The 20,224-nt window shown below is 28.9% G+C and overlaps 1 protein-coding gene across 2 annotated transcripts; it reads left to right on the top strand.

The window, feature by feature from the left end:
• Positions 1–3: 3 nt before the first annotated feature.
• On the top strand, positions 4–17,853 carry LOC128391633 (galanin receptor type 1-like). Of its 2 annotated transcripts, XM_053351551.1 has the most exons (3): positions 4–1,671; positions 1,933–2,490; positions 16,300–17,853. In XM_053351551.1, the coding sequence occupies exons 2-3, from the start codon at positions 2,013–2,015 to the stop codon at positions 17,235–17,237; spliced, it is 1,416 nt and encodes a 471-aa protein (XP_053207526.1). In that variant the 5' UTR covers positions 4–1,671; positions 1,933–2,012; the 3' UTR covers positions 17,238–17,853. The 2 variants fall into 2 exon arrangements, with proteins under 2 accessions (XP_053207526.1, XP_053207525.1); XM_053351550.1 differs by having other exon boundaries at positions 4–2,490.
• The last annotated feature ends 2,371 nt before the right edge of the window (positions 17,854–20,224 follow it).

Here is a 20,224-nt window from a genome sequence, read left to right as displayed (position 1 = left end):
ATTATAATAATACAAATGAGCTGAATGTCATCTTTAACCGGAATCTAATCATAAATGTCAATTGTTATTCACCATTAAAAATGCAAATCAATCAAATGTTACATCATTTAACATGTAATCTTAACCACCTACACCAGATGATTATTATTGTATTAGATATTATGAACTAGTCATGAAGAAAAGTCTTTAAAAAATCAATTGAATTCTGAGATTTGGAAAACATGAAGGTAGAAGATAAATAATCTCTCTCGATTTTTCCTGAATAAGAGATTCGAATACTAATCTGAATTATTTACCTGATTCTTTTTTGATGAGTTTCCTGTTATAAGATAATCAAAATACTTGCGATTCCATGGAAAAGATAAGTTGATGGTAAGTACGGAAATAGGAAAGTTTCACCTTCGACCCACATCCTGAGACTCTAAGGTAATAATATTTGACCATCATTAGAAATATTGATTGATTTCTGATATTTTTTTCTGACCTTCTCACAAAATTCTGATCATTATTCATCATTCTCCGAGTCTTGAAGCATCATGATGATAATGATGACAATCCAATAATCTTTTATTGCAATATACAAAAAATAAAGGTAATTCAGATTTCTTGAAAGTGCCAATAACAATACTAAACTCCCACTCGACCTATTTTTTTGTTTCCTCTTTACCCTGACAATTTATTGAGATTTCACTTTTGTATGTTACCTTTATCATGATGATTGTCATGGATGATATTTAGATGATGATGGTCTTGGTGATTTATCAGAAATTGTCAATGAAATTGTGAAATACATTTTGTTTTTCCACCTTTTAAATTGCTACAAATTGGTAACTGTTTCTGTTAACCAGCCCGATAAATAAATACATGATGATGATAATACCGTTATCTCAATTCTGGAATCCATGTTGAATTCATAATGTGTTTGCTATTAAGTGACAATTATTTTTTTTTTCCTTTTTCTCACTTGATTTCTTGTCACTTTATCATCGCCCACTGAATATCATGAAAATTGAGTCAAAAACGGAAAGGAAATAATAATAACATGAAATAAACAGATTCACTCGTAAGAAAAGAGAGATGATAAGAAGAGTGAGAAGAAAACAATGAATTCTCTTTGGAAGATAAAAAGATGAAGATGTTTTCTAATATCCTCCGTATCTCTCTCTCTCTCACTCCCTGTCATCTTCTTTTCAGAATCATACTGAATTTTCTTGAGAATCACTTTCAATCTTTCTCTAGTCTATTACTATTATTTTCCTTTGTTCATGTCTATTACCTCCTCTCTCTCTCTCTCTCACTCACTCCATCATCATTATCATCACTTTTTCTCCTCCATGAACATGTTCACAAGTGAACAGAATCCATTCAGTTATTTATACTCACTCAGTTTCCATTTACAATACAGTTGAACCAGAATTTCGTTCACTAATAACTTTCAACTTTTTACCTCTTTTCATGGTGAATCTCTGAGTATACACCAAGAAAATTTATCTTATTTGTTTCTTTCTACAAACTTTGATAAACAGTTCATCAAATTCATCAGGATTGATTGTGGACAATAAAAAAAAAAAAGTTCTTCTAAAAGTTTCATGTTGTCTGAAGTAAATTGAACTTATCACATTCAACTCAATCTCGGATCAAATGGAGATGGATCAAAATTGTCTGGATTAAGTATCAACAAGTTGATTTAATCTGATTTCAAATTGACTCTCATTCTCACCTTATTTAATTTCAATTTCCTTGACCATTCAAGTTAATCAGATTTAACGTTAATCTTATTTTCACACCTTAGAATCTTGAATTTGACAAAATGTCTCAATTTTATTCTCATTGATTTCACTTTTCTTCAATGGAATCAAAAGATTAACTGAACTAATTGATTTCTACATTCATAATCCTCGATTCAATCTTTTTGTATGGAAATTCATCTAGACGGATTATCATCCTCACCCATTTTTCACACCTCATGGAATCGATCATCAATTTTTCCATCATCTTCAATTCTAGTACCAATGTCATCAAGTGGACTTGACGCATCTTCAGCAGCCTCACGAATCGGGAGTCTCGAACTGTCCATGAATAGTAATAATAATAATAATAATTTAAGTTCACTTTATGGTTATGAAAGTGGTAACAATGTAGTGACCAGTATATCGGACACGGAAATATCATCAACAGATAAAGAGGTTCATATACTTGAATTCATTGAATCTCAGACCAATTATCGTGAAACCAGTGTTATCGTTATCTCCACCCTGTACCTTATCCTTTTCCTCATCGGTGGACTGGGCAATGCTTGTATAATCTATTGGCATGTGGACACCAGGTCAACATATTATCAAAGGACAACTTCAAATCTATTGGTCATCAATCTTTGTATCTCTGATTTATTGGTCATCCTTTTTTGCTGTCCCTTTGTGGCCTACGTTAAGAACACTTCAATCTGGAGATTCGGTGAGACAGCATGTACAGTAGTTCATTATTTACAAGGTGAGTTATTGACCAATTCCAATATTATCCACCCAATGGTCAGCTGAATCAAACATTTTCTCATTAATATCAAGATAATCTCATCACTTCCGATGGCAAACAAATCCGTTTCTTTGCTCCGTTAATAATTGATTCTCTCTCTCTTTCTCTTTAAACAATTAATGTGCTCGTTTAATTGTTAATCATTTTTCACTCAACAATCAATTTCCTTCCTCTGTGTTTATCCAAATTCACATTAACCATCATCATCAATTGATCATGAAATCAATTTCCGTTTACCTGTAAACACTTCCGGTTGGTCAAGATAAATACTCACTGGTCACCTTGAAAAGTGAGATAATATTGAAAACAAATTACCTTAAGGTTGAAACTTGAAAATGATGTCATAATGGTGATGCTAATAATTAAACTGAACTTGGAATGAAATTTTCACATGTAAATAAATCAAGAGATAAAAGTTTGAATATATTAATATATACAATCATGAATGTGAATTTGCATCATGAATCCAATTGAAAATTCTGAAATTCAATGTTAAAAAGCTCTTAAATGAGTTGGATAAATATTTCAGCACTTATCATGTTTTCTCAAGTAAATTATCATCTCCTTGATGAAAAGTAATACAATAATTTCATGTGAATGTTCATAAAATATGAAAAACATTGAATTTGAAATTCGCAACAAAAAGGAAAAACTTTTTCTTTCAGTTTTCAGAAAATCTTAAAAATTGAACATCATGAAAAGATCATGTTAATTTTCACCTTCTATTTAAGTTGAGTATCTTTTTTTTGCTCATCATGTTCACTTTTCAGAAACTATTTCCATCAGTCTCAATGGATGCTCATGATAATTCATATTAACCTTTGATTCATTTTCATGTATTCATCATGCTAATCACCGGAGGGAAAAGTTGATATAAACTTAAAGTTTCCATAAGATTCAGTGTTAAAGGATCAGGAAGAAAGAAAAAGTTTTCGAATATTTTTTCATACTTTTTATTCGGAAATGGAACTTGAACCAAACCGAATTAATTTCAGTTTCATTCACTGAAAAAGTTCTGGTTAATGTTTCGTAACATTTCACATGATAGAAAATGAATTATATGTAACATGATTATCTAATAATAATTGATTGCTCCAAATTGTTATTTGGTAATAATAATTAACAATAATTATTGATTCGATTCCCCTGAAATTCAGATGATGAGAAATGTTCAATATCTATTACATTTTGTTTGGAATTTGATATTTTATCATGTCTCATTTTTTTTTCATTTCTTTCCGAAATTGACTTCACCCTTCTATCTATCACTATTCAACCAATTGATATTCCAAGTTGATTTCATGATGGAATCGAAAGCAAAAAGATGATTAATAATTTTCAATCACATTGAAAATCAATCTCTGATCATGAGGGCGAGATAATAATTCAGTCATATTGATATTGATAAAATCACGTTGATTAAAAGATAGAGAAAAAAAGTTCTGATTCAATTATGTTACCATGAATTTCATACACATGTTCATGGTGATTGTAACCAGGTATCGAGTGACTTTGTCTAAAAGGGTGAGCACCATGATAACCACGATTAGTATTGATGATGAGATTGAAATTTTAACCTCAGGTTGAAAAAGTTTTTTCATTTTTTAGGAAAAAAAAAGTTCATCGCCATGATTCAATGAGCCATGAAATTATATTACCATTTGAGTTACTGATACATACATGACGGAATGTATTAACATATTCATGATATTTTTTACTAATTCAATCAATATCTAATATCTGTTCCCATGAAATTCAATCCCTGAGAGACTGAATTGAGAGAGAAAAAAAAATTATTCCAACAGAAAAAGTTACCTTGTCTATCCTTAAACCTCACATGAAGATAACTCAATAAAATTCATTTCAATAACAATAAATATGATGATAGAAAAGTTATCTTTATTATCACCCTGAAAGATACATGGTGAATCTTAAATTTGAATATCATATTATTATTATCGCCATGAGTAAATATTAATAATGTACCATTTTTCATTCTAACGAGGTGGGAAAAAGATTCTGACCTTCTAGTGATTATTATTGAATCGATTTGAATAATAGTAATTGAATTCCCTGAATCAGATACACATGAAAATGAATCAAAACTTATTGTTAGTTAGAAAATGTTGAGAAAATTTCAACTTCTATTGATCAATCAAAAGCATCTCTATTTATTATTATATCATGAACATGATCATTTCATTCAGAAACCATAGATTTTTATATTCTACCTGGTATCATGTTTATGATAATTTCTGTTATAGATAAAAAGTAAAGAATCTGAGTAAAATCTGAATAGTAGGCCAGAGGTTTTTTTCCCAACCTTTATCAGCCTCATCGAGTTTCAATTTCAATATTGATTCAGATTCTTGTATTAATAGATACTCATGAAAATAATGTAGCTTGAGGTAAACAAAAGGCTCATCAGGCTAATGGAACTTTTTTCAATTGGAATTTTCATCTTTCTCATTACAAATCCTTCTCCCCTCTATTAATAGTTATTAATATTATCTTTCCATGATTAGACAATGTTACATGAAGAGTATGTTCCCATTAGAACCTATGATCATTTCTTTGAGCACCATCACCTTAATTTCACATGTTATTTGGAATTAAACTTTTTTCTTTAATATGAGAATTCAGAATATTTTTCTTTCTTCACATGGTCATCTCATTACGAAAACATGGACAACAGAACAATTGACCAACCTGATTCCCACCTACACGAAGATGGACCCATAAGCTGATTTTATTATGATCACCTAGTGGACCATGATAATTGTCGAGTGTTAAAACTAGATTAAGAATATGAACAATTGACCATTGTGATGGTTATGAAAGATGATCAAGTTTCTCTACGAAATTTTCATTCTCTCGCCTCATATAACATTAATTCAATCCAAAGATATTATTTCATTTTCTCCATGAACAAATTTCTTTCAATATTTTCTCTCTATTCTTCATATTCATGGTCATTATCATCCTCATAACAAAAGTTCAGTTAATTGAAACTCGATTCGTAACAATAATAATAGTCAACAATTTGCTGTTTTCGCCTAATTATCCAATCAAACTAATCAGTTTCCTCCATTTGCTTAATCGTTATAACCGTAATTACATAAGATTACAATTCTGTTTGAGTGAATTTCATGAAAAGTTTACTTTATTAATTCTTGATTATGTTAATCACTTTCATAAATGAACGGTTTTAATTTTCTTCCAGAACTTTCAATACTCTGAATGGAAACTTTTTCATTTCAATTTCGAAACCTCAATTTGATTAATAGTTCGGAACTAATTTGTTTTTCTCGAACTACAATTTACTAATAATTATCATTCTTCATGTGATATTATCAAAAACAATTCTCTGTGTTCAATTCTGATTTTAAGTTGCATTTGAAGCATCAACGATAATGATATTGAATCAACTTGTGGTCAGTATGGTCAAGTTGCCAATAGGAGAATTAGTTTTTTCTTTTTCTCTTGATGATGATTTTTCTTTCACTTCCATTATTATTATTATAAGTCAACTCTCAATGAAACTTTCCGATTGATTTGATTCATAAGTTTTCGTGATGTCCAGTCATTATAATCGATGATGATAACTGGACATTAGCTGATGATTATAAGGTATTACTTAGATTCTTGTAAAGAATAACGATATTTTTATGCTTTTTTCCCTAATACACTGTAGTTTTATGACATTTTCACGAAAAAGTTTCCATCATGAGAATTCACGTCGATTTAGAGAAATAATTAATCCAATACACTGAATATTATAAACTCCAAATAAATTTGGAAACTCGAATTCAGAATAAGGGTGAGATTAGAGAGAAAGTTCCAAATGAAAAATATTAATAATTCAGAGAGGGAGAGAGAGAGAATAAAAAGTGAAGTAATTTTCTACTTTCCATTTGGCCGATAGTTTGATGAAATTACTTTTAGAACTTGAATTCGAAACCTTGGAAACCAGAATTATATCAAAACTTGAAGCCAAAGAAAAAAAGTTCTAAGCAAAAGATAATCAATCAAAAAGAAAAGTTCAACAATCAACTCAATTCGTAAATCAGAATTTCGAAAATTATTTATAGCAAATCGAAGCATATAAAAAATCATTTTTCTAGCCTTTTACCTACTTGAACTTAGATCTTATTCTCAGATGAATTGTGAATTCTCAGTCTGAATGTTTACACGATAGAAAAAGAGAGAGAGAAAAAAAAGAGAATTCTCTTTAATATTGAACTACTAATAAATTCAAAATGCATATGAAATTCATTAGTATTTACTCAATATTACAAAAGTTTAGTCTTCTCCTCCCATGAAAGACAAATAGTAGCTAATTCTTGAATTTAAAATCTTCTTGGGAACCAAATATGATCACGAATATCAGTCAATATGAATCAATTCATATACGTGAGAGCAATGCTTTTTATTCAATTAGAATTACACTTCATAAATATCTAACAATAAGGTTGATGATTAAATTGATTGTGAACTCAATTTGTTCAGGGTATTCAAGGAATTCATGAGTATATCTTATATTCAACAGGCAGAAAAAAACTATTACTACCAATTAGCTTTTCCCACTCCAACAGTTATCAGATTGTTATTACTTTCACTCTGAACTTTACTCTTTTTTTCCGGTTATGTGAATAATATTGTTTTTCTTTACCATGAAAAAGTTATCAATGAATTGGAATCAACTATTTTTAGTTTCAATTGTTAATTCAATAAATCTGTGAAATTTTCCCCTGGTTCTGGTTTTCTTGTAACTCATTAGTATTAAAAGTAAATTGATTTCAATCAAAATGAATCAGAACTTTTTGTTTCTCTTTATCCAATCCAATGAATAATATTAATAATAAAAGGTAAAAAAAATTTCTACCTTTTCTTACCATGAACAATTGGGTGAAATTTCATCTAACAATATTGACCATTCATGTTAATGTCCAGTTTTTATTTTATTCATTTCAACTGTAAGATAATCTGAAACCTTTTCCTCTCAGTCTAACTAAGTTAACATGTAAAATTACATAATAGTAGATTTGATCTTGAGTTTCATGATGTTCCCATGGTACTTTGTATATCATTAGTAATATTTTGTTTGTCTCAAATGTATATATATATATTTTATTATCATATGAGGCTGATACAAGTTCAAAGGTCAGACAGTTTTTCATGTTTATACAAGATCTTATTGCATCATAACTAACGGTTATTGCTCAACAATAGCCTTAGGGTATATCTGCCTATCAGTTGTGATTGATTATTACAACTGCAAGGGTATACTGACTATAAACCTAATGAACGGTCAGTAAATATAAAGACAGTTGTAAATGAGCTCTGGTTTTATTATTCACATGATGTTGAGCAATCTTTATGATTCCATCCCTCTTATTACATGATAATCAAGATTATCTTATTTCATCTAAATCTTGTAAGTATTCATGTCAATTGAATTTCTATAAGAATCATGACTTTCTTTTAATTCTTTATTTCTATCAATTAATGTTGATTATCGTCAATGAAATCTTACAAGACAATGAGAGTGACACCATCAGATTACCTTGAGAGTTACTTTTGGAAATGTAATTGTTGCTGATGACGAAAATATTGATGAACAAAATAACAGTTAATTTAATTGAATCGATTCCAAGTGGAAGATGAAGTTATCTTACTGTTTCTTTGTTTTCTCTCAATGGAAGGTGATAGAAAATAGTGAGTGAGTGAGAGAGTGAGAGAGAGGGAGGAAAAATCTCAGAAAAAAAAGAAATGAAATAAATTCATCAATATGTGTCACCATGGTAGCGGAAAAAGAAATGATGAAGAAAAAGGTGACGATGATAATAAAGATATAGAGAGAGAGAAATGTGAACATGATGAAAAAAGTAAGATGAGGAACCGGATGTTTACATGTGATACTCAACTGGAGATGATGTAAAAATGACAGGGTGATACCCGAAAAACCAATAAGACACATTAGGTAAAAAGGTTTAGGTTTAGTGAGAATTGTCTTCATCTTAATCATCCCATGACTTCATGATGGTTAAAAGGTTTCAATTTCCGGTTATCATTTAAATTGATAGAAAAAGTTTCCAAGCTTTTATCAATATAACCAAAAGTTGAGCTTAGATATCAAGTGATTGATTTATATTATCAATTGGTTTTGATTCAACCCAAAACTGTCAACAATTAACAGGTAGTAAAACCTTTCTTGTCATCGATAAATTCAAATATAATTAACATGGTAATTTAGTCAAATAATGTTTACCTGATTATCTTGATAAACATCTAGATGTAAATTCAATCGTTTCTAATTACTCTTGATTATTGTAAAGTTTTTTATGCTAATTAAGGTTTTCATCATTATCTTCACGTTGATGCATGATAATGATGAAAAATGTCAAACTGATAAGGAGTAAGATAATCAGGGCAAAGTTAATGATTAAACAGATTACACTTTATCTGAATACCCTTAAGGTTTCAGAGGGTATGAGCATTTGAAGATAAACAAAGATGATTATCATAACAATGATGAAGATGAAGATGATGATGATGATAAATATGAAGATGATTACAAGTGAATTGTCAGAGTGAAAGGAAGATAAGTTTTTTTGTTTAATTTTCTTTTCGCTAATTCTGGTAAAATGATCTGAATTTGAAGCATAAGTGATGAGGATGCTAAAAGATTTCCTCGAATCAAATTGTTGAACTTGAATGAATTCAATTTGTAAGATTAGAAATGAAGGATAACAGAAAGAAAGAGAAAAATTCTAACCAGAAAAAGTTATGAGATCGAATTTTGAATTTTTTTTTTTTCTCTGAAGATTAGAACTTTTCTGATTTTCTATTCACCAATATTTTCAAGTTATTGCTCAAGATGAAATTATTATATGCTCAGCACTTTTGAATTGTAATCATCGACTTAGGAGAGCAACAGCATTGAATGAAACTCCATGTTCAGAACTTTTTTCACCCCTTTCAACAAAGGCTCATTGTCATGGTTGGTGCTCCTTTTATCTGAAATGTTCATCGAAATTTGAAAAATTTCAAGGCATCGGAATAAAGAAAGAAAGAAATTCCCAGCAACTTTTTAGCTCCATTTTCCTTTCAGGGTAACATCATGTAGATTAATACTAATTGGTTGCTGATTACCTAAAGATATGATAAACCAGTATAACTGAATTTAGCTTATCATGTAATACTGATTTTCACTGAAAGCTGAGAGTGAATTGTTATGATTACCATGAAATTTAATTCCAATACAATTCATACATATCATCTTCATGATTGTTAATCATTCCAAGGACTTAAGTGGAGGCTGATAATAACCCGGCGGGTAAGAAAAACCCAATTTTCTAGCAAGTGGATTAATAATCAACAAGAAAATATAAATTGTGTTGATTGAAAAATCATTTCAAGTACCATGATTTTCATCAAGATATTCATCAGCAAATTTCAAGAATAATACTCACTTGATTTACCAGAATCTTGACAAAACTAACTGATTGTCACCATGCATTCATGATGCAACAATTTAAACCAATTGATGTAAAAGTAATTCAATTACTACACCAATTAAAGACAATCAAGTGAAGAGGAAAATAAAATTCATTTTAAAAATCAGTCTCTCCCTTATACTAAAAGCAATTAAGTCAACATTTTACAAACTGCTTGTAACTATTAGAATACAAAATTAGATCAACATATATTAAATTGCACAACAATGTGATTAAATTAATCATAATCTAAGTCTCAACAAGTTGCATATCATCATCGTCATCATCTCATGATATTACTTAATGATTTTATCATTTGCTTGCTGATTATTACGTTAACCATGTTGAAACTTTTTCCAGAACTTTTTTTTACAACATTCTCTTCATTATATTAACCTAATTATCTTTGATCATCATTAATACTTTTTTTTTCAAGACTCAGTAAATCACCTAAGGTATTCAACAGTATGAAATACATGGTCATCAAGCTTTTAAGGAAAAAATTTACCTCCAAGTGATACAGAATTAGGTTTCAACTGACCATCGCTCGATGATGGCCCTTTAATTATGTTCATAAATGAATGAGATGAGAAAAGTTAAACGAAATTAAATTTGTTTCAATGGTATTTTCATGATTATTATGAAATAGTCATGGAAATGAAATTGGATCAACTAAGAATCGTAGATGATGAGAAACTTTTTCTCTCCCTTCTCCATGATAATGATAATTTCCACTGGTCATTCGGTGTTATTATTACTAATGGTGGAATACTATTTATCATGGGTTCCAATTCCGTTGCAAATTCTTATATTGGATAGTAGAAAATGTTGAAATTTTCTCTTTACAAATTCATTACCCTGAATTATCATCATCCTCAAGAACTTTGATGAACATTTTCAATTTACTCTTGACATTGAAAATATAATCTATTACTTTTCTTTAGTTCTATACATTATTTCTGGTTCATTTATATGGAATCAGATTATTATAAGAACTTTTTTTTTACTTCCAATCAGATTTTCAAGTTGAATCTTATTCATTGACATTGGTAGTGCATCTTTATCATCATAATATTCATTCATTCATCTTTGTAAGATGAGGATGAAACAAATAGTTTCATTTAGTAGTAAACTTGATTTGGAAAAAAAAAGTTTGCTGATTCAGTTTAATCAGGATCATGATGCTGATTCTGATGATAATCAGTGTGGATAATAATAACATTTAGCCTGAAATTGGATTTAAACAATGCTCAATAATCATCATCATGTAATGAATTTTTGCTTCAATGACAATAAGATGATTAGTTGATCATTTTCATTTGTTTTTCTGCTTTTTTCTTCATCTTAATCATGACATATCATTTTCCCTGTATCAAGATTATCATGATGATCATGATAGAAAGGTGGAAAGTGTCTAATACAATAATATAATACCTAAGATTTACCTTTAACTCAGTAAATTTCATGAGCTGGTATTTGGAATGATATAATAAATGTTTCTACTCATTATGTTATGATGATTCCTAATCATGATTACGTATCAAGTATCATGTATTAATATTGCTCAATGATAACTTTATTTACTTCACTTAAAAACAGTACAATCTCACTTTATGAAGATGATGATTATCTACATGATCTCAATGAATTATTCAGATGAGATGATGAAGATGAAGAAAAATCCTTTAACATGATGAATGAATATAATACTCGTAAAGATAATCATTTGGAAATTTTTTTTCTTTCATGGTTCATCTTTAGTATTTCCATTCCATGTTAATAATATTACGTTTGCATCGATAATCATTTGAATAAGATTAATAAATAAATCAACTAAATTATCTGATGATGATTAAGATCTACAATCAATTTTACATGCAGATAGAAATATATATTATCAGTGATGATTCAATTATCCATGTACATGGTTCTGGTGAAATCTAATTATCTTTCATTTACAGAGTTCAAGGTTAATGATAAGATTAAAGAAATGAAATCAAACTCACCCAGAATTTAATATCTTACCTGAACTTTACATGTTCATCAGGGAAAAGTTTCTCAATGATAAAAAAAGTTTTGATTCATCAAGTCTGGTTTTCTTTGAAATCAATGAAATTAATTGTAAATGCATTTATCATGTAAACGATATGAGAAAATTAAGAATTCATTTTATCAATTTTTTCATTAACTCCAATTATTGGATAACATTATAAGTCTTGGGAAAATAACGGTAATTTTATTATTAACATGAGAGAAACGATTAAAGCTGATTAGATACAATTTATTCAATAGAAATTAACTTGAAGATTGTAACAATTAAGCCCAAGTAAATTAAGCTGCTCATCATCATTATCATTAGCGGTTTTTATTTCAATGTTCATTGTTATTGATTATCTACAAGACTCTGACTATAAACTTTAGGGTAACAATTAAATCTGATTGTTTAAGGTAAACAAGGGATTAACAATTTAGATGAAGGTTTAACTTTCAAATGAGATTTAACGTTGATTTAATTGTTTATTTTAACGATACAAAGAATCAATTTTTTTCCAGTGTCAACAAGTAAACAGAAACCTTAATATCTTCATTAGGATGGACACAATTAAAGTGGACATACAAAGATAATCAGGTGATTCAGTTTGCTCAATGAAATTCAATTAATTCTGTGACCAAAAGTAAATCATAAAAACTCAACTTTTTTATCCTGATCCGATTCATGATCACAATGAGATTGACCCAATTGCGATAACAATGTTAATCTCTACATGTATACAAATTGTATCATTGATACATAAGAGACAAGGATCAATTTTGTTTTGTCTTTGGTCAATGTGTTGATATTGATGATGATTGTTGACAGATTGAAAGCTGCTAATGGTCAAGTAGATGAATGATACATTAGAATCACTCTCACCATGATGGTTGAAGGTAAAGTTTGACACTAACTTTGATTCCAACATTTGGTTACCTTTACCATGAATGATGAATGATATTAATAACCAGAGTAATAAAGATTTATTATTGACCAATGGTCAACGAAATCCTCTCATGAATTGTAACTCTTTAAACCTTAATCTTTACGTTTCTTTTTCATCTTCATCATTGTTATCAGATTTAATTAGTCATATTGATAACTAATCACTCACAGTGTGAGGATTAACATCAAATTATTAACTTTTAATCTTCAATCAGATTAAAGGTAAATTGTCTTGATTTAAACAGTCAAATAATCATTTTAATTGTTAAATCATTTGTATAAATTTTTTTCACCATTCATTATTGTTATTTTGTTACTAATTAATGAACTTAATTATATGATACATGAGACTAATTACATTTACATGTTAATGATTAAATTGTAGATCGGAAAAAAAACTTTTTTAATGATCAACTTACACCAAATTTCAAGTCGCTTGCACAATTAACTTTAATTGCGCTCCTTTTATATATAAAAATTTTGTATTTCCATAATTTAACTAATCAACAATTAACCCTTTGGTTGATTTTTACCTCCAATTGTTACAATGATCATTATCACAGTAAGAAAAACAATTGTGATCAATCGTTGAAAATTCAAGATTCAATCTTTTTCATGGTAACTATTTATACCCTAAGGCCATTTAATTAATCTTGAATCTAGTCATCTTCTAATATTATCTTAATGATCAATTGATTAGCTTGAATAATATTTTCATCCAAAATTAGTTGCAACTACAATTATCATCTTAATCTTCATGATTAATCATCAGTGATCAGCGAATGGTTAATTATTCAGATTTATGCATATCAATATTACTCTGATAATATTAAGCTGAATGGTGAAAAAGATTCAACAATTAAGCTGATTATTTTGACTCAACATCATTATCGTTACTCGCTATTGATCAGGAACTTCAGTTTACTATCAAACTAATCAATAATACTAATCACTAGGTATTCAGAGTTTCCTGAATTCAGATTCAGTGTATAAACTGAATTTCACTGATTAGTATTATCTTCATGATAAATGTAGCATTTGATTGTTGTTCAATTGACTAAATTGATTGTTAATATTGAAACAAATTATCAATAGTTCACTTGGAATAGTTTGTTAACTTGATTAGGAAAATCAGTTGATGTGAACTTTTTTTTTGTTTTCTGATTGAAGATAAGTTGATGATATTGTTCAGGGTAACGATTAAATATTTATTGAATTAATCTGATTGCTAATTGATGTAACGATTAAATTTAATCGTTAGTTTGATTTCAATCGTTTATGCTGATTTTCAAACCAATTCAGTCTAATTACAATAACAATTAATCATTAATACGATTGTTTCAACTATTTAATGATGATCATCATGGTTCCTAATCCAGTTTGACTGGGATTCGTGAATCTCATGCAATATTCAGGATCTTTAGGAGTAACGATAACATTGACATGGATTCTATGAGATTTGCTGAGAAAAAAAAATTCTACTCTTTTTCGAGTTTGAGTTTTTTTTGTCTTGTTTCACCATAGAATTCAAATTTATACCCATTTCCTTTTTCGTTTTGCCTCATGAAAATTCATCATGTTCCATGGTAAATGTTATATCATATTCTTTTGTAAACATTTTCATTAAACTGAACAAGAAAAAAATGACAAATATGAATCAAGTTTGAATAAAATTTTTGTTCTTTTCCCTGTTAATTGAAAATATAATTTATATAAAAGTCAAATAATCACCATGACATCATGATGCTCAGCCGATAGCTGCAGGTTTCATCACCATCATCATGTGAAAACAAAACTCATGAGAATTATAAAATGTTAGAAACTTTCAACTAGTTTAGTGGCTTCATTTATTTTATAATCACCATGGAATTGATTCTGTGTCTTGATGAGGATACAAAAATCTATAAAAACTATTGATCAAATTGCTCATTTCTTGTTACCCTGATTGGATAAAATTTCAATTATTAGAATTCATTTTCATGGATACAAATCAATCAACTCCCAGAGGCAACATGTACATACATACATTTATTCATACTGATAATAATTCAATATTATTACTCATCCATGTTTCTTAACATTCATTATCTAATAAGCATCAAAATGAATTCATGATGATCATTAGCATAGTTTGATTTTAGAGATTTAAATTGAAGCCTTTCAAATTATCAAATAAACTCAACTAGCAGAATTGAATCAAACTGAATATTCATTCAGAACTTTTAAAAAATTCAACATCCCATTAAATCATCAATAGTAAATTTAATAAGCTTTTGTGTGAATATTTTTACTCTCTCCCAGTTTTTTTACATTTCTATTAATATTTGAAATTGTCGATTCCCATTATGCAACAATCACTCACCTGTAGCTAATCATGATGTTCATGATGATGATTTTCAGTGTTGATATTACATGTTGACTCAGCTGCTAGTTTATTATAAACAACACAAAGAAAAAAGTTGCAATTGATAACATTTTGAATTAGGTACATTATAAGCTTATTTGTAGGAACAAAAAAAATCACCATGAACATGATGGTTACAAAAAAAAGGTAATGGGAAGTATATTATCATGGAGTTGAGTTTTTTTCTCATTTTGTATTTTACCGTTATTTTGATAATATGATATTACATGTATGTATTATCCGAAGGCTGTTTATTTTAAGGTTGAACTGGATAATAGTAAAACATTTTGGTTCCGAAAAAAAAACAACAAAGTTTCATGATGATCAAGAGGCGGGTAATGTCGTAGGTGGATGAACAATTGAGCAAAGTTTTCAGGGAGGAAAAAGAATCGAGCTCAATTGAAGATAATGAACTTTACTCAAAATAATTACTTTTTGTTTACAATTTATCCTTTATTATTATGATTGTTGTACGAGAATACTTTGAATGAAGATGGAGATGATGATGATGATGAGGATGCTGTAGTGAATATGATGAAGTGGATCAAGTGATGAGTTGAATGTTATTATTATTAATACTTTAACGATATCAAATTGTTATCGTTATTACCTAGATGATAAAAGTTAGGGGAGATCAAGGTTGACCAGTTCAAGGTTTTGACCAACCAAGATAAATGAAACTTTCATCAAGAAATATATTGAGTTTCCTTGTGAAATTATTAATAGTTGAACCATAAATACGTTCGAGTGGATTGATGCAATATTCTGGCCCAATTCTGATTCTAATTGTTATACTCGGAGTAACTTGATTACAGTTGATTTATCATGGAATATTTTTCTCTAATAAATATAACGATAATATTTTTTTTTCTTCTTCTCTCCCTTAGGAGTTGCTATTACATCAACAACTCTCTCAATGACTGCCCTTTCCTTTGGACGTTACTTTCTAATGCAGAGAAGTGACCTTGCCTCCATGCGGAAATTGGCCCCGCTCAACGGTCTTTTCCTGTGTATCGTTTGGTTTGCCTCGACTTTACTTCCTGTACCAATACTTTTTGTCCGTAAACTTAAACGAGTTCAACTATTGGACTATTCATTTTCCTTTTGCCTTGAAATTTGGCCCAGTGATACACATAAGAAACTTTTCTCAATAATTACCTTTATAATTGTCTATCTGATTCCCTGTACCATTCTTGTCTATTGTCATACTCGTGTTTCCCTTGCACTTGTAATATCTAATCGTGAACTTGCCGCTCGAAGAGGAACAACCAATCTAAGAGATTCGTCCAGAAAGAAAGCCTTCCGGGTTAAATCATCAACAACCATATCATCTGATTCAACGACAATTGATAATCTGGAAATATTAACCAATCCGGAAATAAATGCGCAAAAAAAGATGACCATTAATCGTCGGCATCTTTCACGATTTTTAATCTCAATTACAATGGTTTTCGTTTTCTGCTGGTTGCCTTATAATGTAACCTCGTTTTATCTTGACCTAACAGAATCTTCCCTTGCACTTTACATGTTGCCTTTCACCCTTGTCCTGGGTCATTCTCATTCTGCCATTAATCCAATCGTCTATTGGGCTCTAATCAGAACGGAACGAGAAAAGCGACTTCGAGCCATCGAATTAAGATCAATTATGGTTCAATTGTCACATAACAGTGTTAACGAACGTAATGCCAAATCCAATCATAGTAATACAATCAACAGTACCGATAGAGGTGCCGGTTGTGGGGATAGAAAAGGAAATAGATCAGAATCCAAATTGGATACAACACTTTCGAGCTGTTCAAGTTATCGATACTGTGTCCGGTACTAGAATTGGGCCAATCGGAAACAATAAATCTCGTCCTAATTAAATGTTTCAATCCCATTGAATTCTTGAAAAAATTCATATAACAGATTTAAATTTATCGAGCTTTTAAAAACAAATTGATAATAAATCATGACACAAATGAAAATGATACGAAAAAAACAATTAAATTAAAACTTAAAGGTGAATATAAAGTTAATTGTACTATTCAAATATTATTACAATCTAAACTGTTAAAATATCTCATGTAAATACTGATATAGTTAATTATATTTGATGCAATTGTAATGATAATCAATGTATTAACATGGAAAGTTAATTGTAATGAGAAAACGAGAATTACAATTCTCAACTAATTGATTTTGTTGATACTTTTCAATGAAAACTTCAATTTGTAAAAAAGTTTCATGACAATGAAACTCGAGTAAGAATTATCCTCTCTATCATCATTATCTTCATCATCACCTTGAAACAGATGAGTAGGAAGCGGAAACTGTGACAACTGAAGAGGATTGAAGGAGTTCAGGGGTAGAAGGAAAATGTTCCCCTGAAGATGAAAAAATTCATCTTCGATTCAATCCAATGAAAGAATAAATATTTCTCATCCAATTTGCTCCTTCTCATCTTCTATATTATCATCGCTCCCATTTTTATTCTTCATGTCAATTATCAAAAGTTTCTGTTTGAAACTGAATCAGAATTTTTCATTTTCCATCAATTGAACAGTGAACATTTTAATACAATACACTTTCTCCAAAGGAGAAACTCTAACCATGAAGATGAGGATTCAGTTGAAACCCATGATGATTATGAGATGTTTTGACCAGACATTGACCAATTGAATCAGAGAGAGAGAGAGAGAGAGAGAGAGAGAGAGAGAGAGAGAGAGAGAGAGAGAGAGAGAGAGAATGAAATCATTGAAGGATGAATGGATTCTGATAAAAGGCAATTCTCACATGGTCAGATAAATGTTTCTTTCTAATGGTCAAATATTTCAGTTCATGGTAAGAGAAATGAAAAAGTATCCTCTTCACCATACACCACCCTGTTTAATCATTATTGACATCATTAAATTATCATCATCATCATTTGCTTGAATAACTTTCATATTATCGTAATAATATTATTGTGTATTCTCATAATGATAATAGTTTACTATCACATAAATCATGTACTTCAAGTATCAAAATCCGAAATGAAAAAAGTTCCAATTCAGTTAAATAATATCAATAATTTGAAACATACTCAATACATTTTATAGTTGATAGGGAAAAGATTCAAAATGAACAAGATATCGACAAAGGAATGACAAATATACAACTCGAAATCTCATCCAATTAATATCATTGGAAAATCAAAAGATCGTCTCTCTCTCTCTCTCTCTCTCCATGATGATTCTGCTAATTCAGTTACTGAGAATTCTTGAATGTAAACATACATTAGAACGTGGATACAATGAAAAGTAGTTTCTTTCCCTCTCTCTCAAGTGACATGAGATTAACTCTAATGAGATTATCCAAAGATTAATAACTTTTTACAAGTTGGTTAACTAAGAATCATAATTGAATTGTTAACACTAAATATTACTTATCAGTAATCATTGCGATTGAGATGAGATAGTTTCCTATTTTTCTAGCTCATTGCGATTATGTTTAATTCAATTTAAATTGCTAATCTATTGGATAACCGATGAATTAATTGTTATTATTAATATTGCTACAATACTAATATCAACCAATCATGATAATGTTTTTATTGTGATAAACTTTCACATTCACAATCAATTGATAATTGAAACTTTTAATGGTTTCACATTCAGAGGATTAACTTTTTATTAAAGGATTAAGTTAATCTTATTTCATTTAAACTTACAATTAATGTTTGAGTTACAATTTTTATTTAGCATCAAGGAGAAACTAATTCAACAAATAACTGAAAAATTAAGATATTAATAGGATATAAATATGAGTATGAGATTGAATAGGAAAAAAATAAGATTCAAAATTAGATTAAAATTCAATTATTACAATTAAAAGTTTTGAAATTAGAAAACAAAATTTTCTTGGTTCTTTTAGTTTCTAAATTATCATAAAGATGGAGCCACAAGTCTGATTGTTTTGGTTAATCATGAAAAGCATTTTTTTTTTTTAATTATTGGATTAACTTTTTAAACAATTTAATCTTTAATAGGTTTATATTATTAAACTGATCCAGTTTACTGATAACAATTAAAATAGTGACAATTTAATGAAATTATAATTTGATGTTATAATAAAGAGATGAAAGTTAATCATGTAGATCTGTCTGATTATTTTAATTTGATTTGATTGTAACAGTTGGAGGGATCAATTGTTGCTATATATCAACAATCAATAGTCTCTCTCATCAACTGATTAACCAAATTGGTTGTAGATGTTACAATGAAAAGTAATCACGTTCATTATTTATCAATTTGATTAACGGTTATTATTATTACAGATTAGATCAGATTAACAGTTAGACACAATTTAACTTTAGGTTACAATATCTCAATAACTTTCTAATCATAATCAACCAAACAATTTAATCATCATCAGATATATTGTAATAATAATACTTACTATTTATATAGCAATTTATCATAAACTAGTTTCAATCACTTTTTAATCAACGTCAACAATTTAATTGTGAACAGAAAAAAAAAACTTTTTCTTTCATTAATAAATTATTATAATAACGTGCTAACAATTTAACACTTGACCATTAAAACTGATTGACCAGTATTCAAAAATTTATATATTTATTGATACCTCATCTTAATCATCATGTTCATCATCATCATCGTGACTGTTTACAGATTTAATTGTCAAACTGAATTAGATTAATATCAAATTGGTGGCTAAATTTTTACTTATTATTTAATACGGAAATTAGTAAATTGTTGGACCTCAAATTTAGATCAGATCAATTGATTTTTCAACAAATCTGATCAATTGATTACAATTAAACTTTTT

Source organism: Panonychus citri, unplaced genomic scaffold (genome assembly GCF_014898815.1).
Source record: "Panonychus citri isolate SS breed McGregor unplaced genomic scaffold, ASM1489881v1 Contig00134, whole genome shotgun sequence".
NCBI lineage: Eukaryota > Metazoa > Arthropoda > Arachnida > Trombidiformes > Tetranychidae > Panonychus > Panonychus citri.
This window is presented reverse-complemented; position numbering and strand designations above follow the sequence as displayed.

Bases quoted from the DNA above. Each gene is read 5' to 3' on its own strand.
- LOC128391633 (XM_053351550.1), top strand. From the start codon at position 1,917: ATGGAAATTCATCTAGACGGATTATCATCCTCACCCATTTTTCACACC. The intron at 2,491-16,299 runs GTGAGTTATTGA...TCTCTCCCTTAG, and splicing joins AGTAGTTCATTATTTACAAG to GAGTTGCTATTACATCAACA.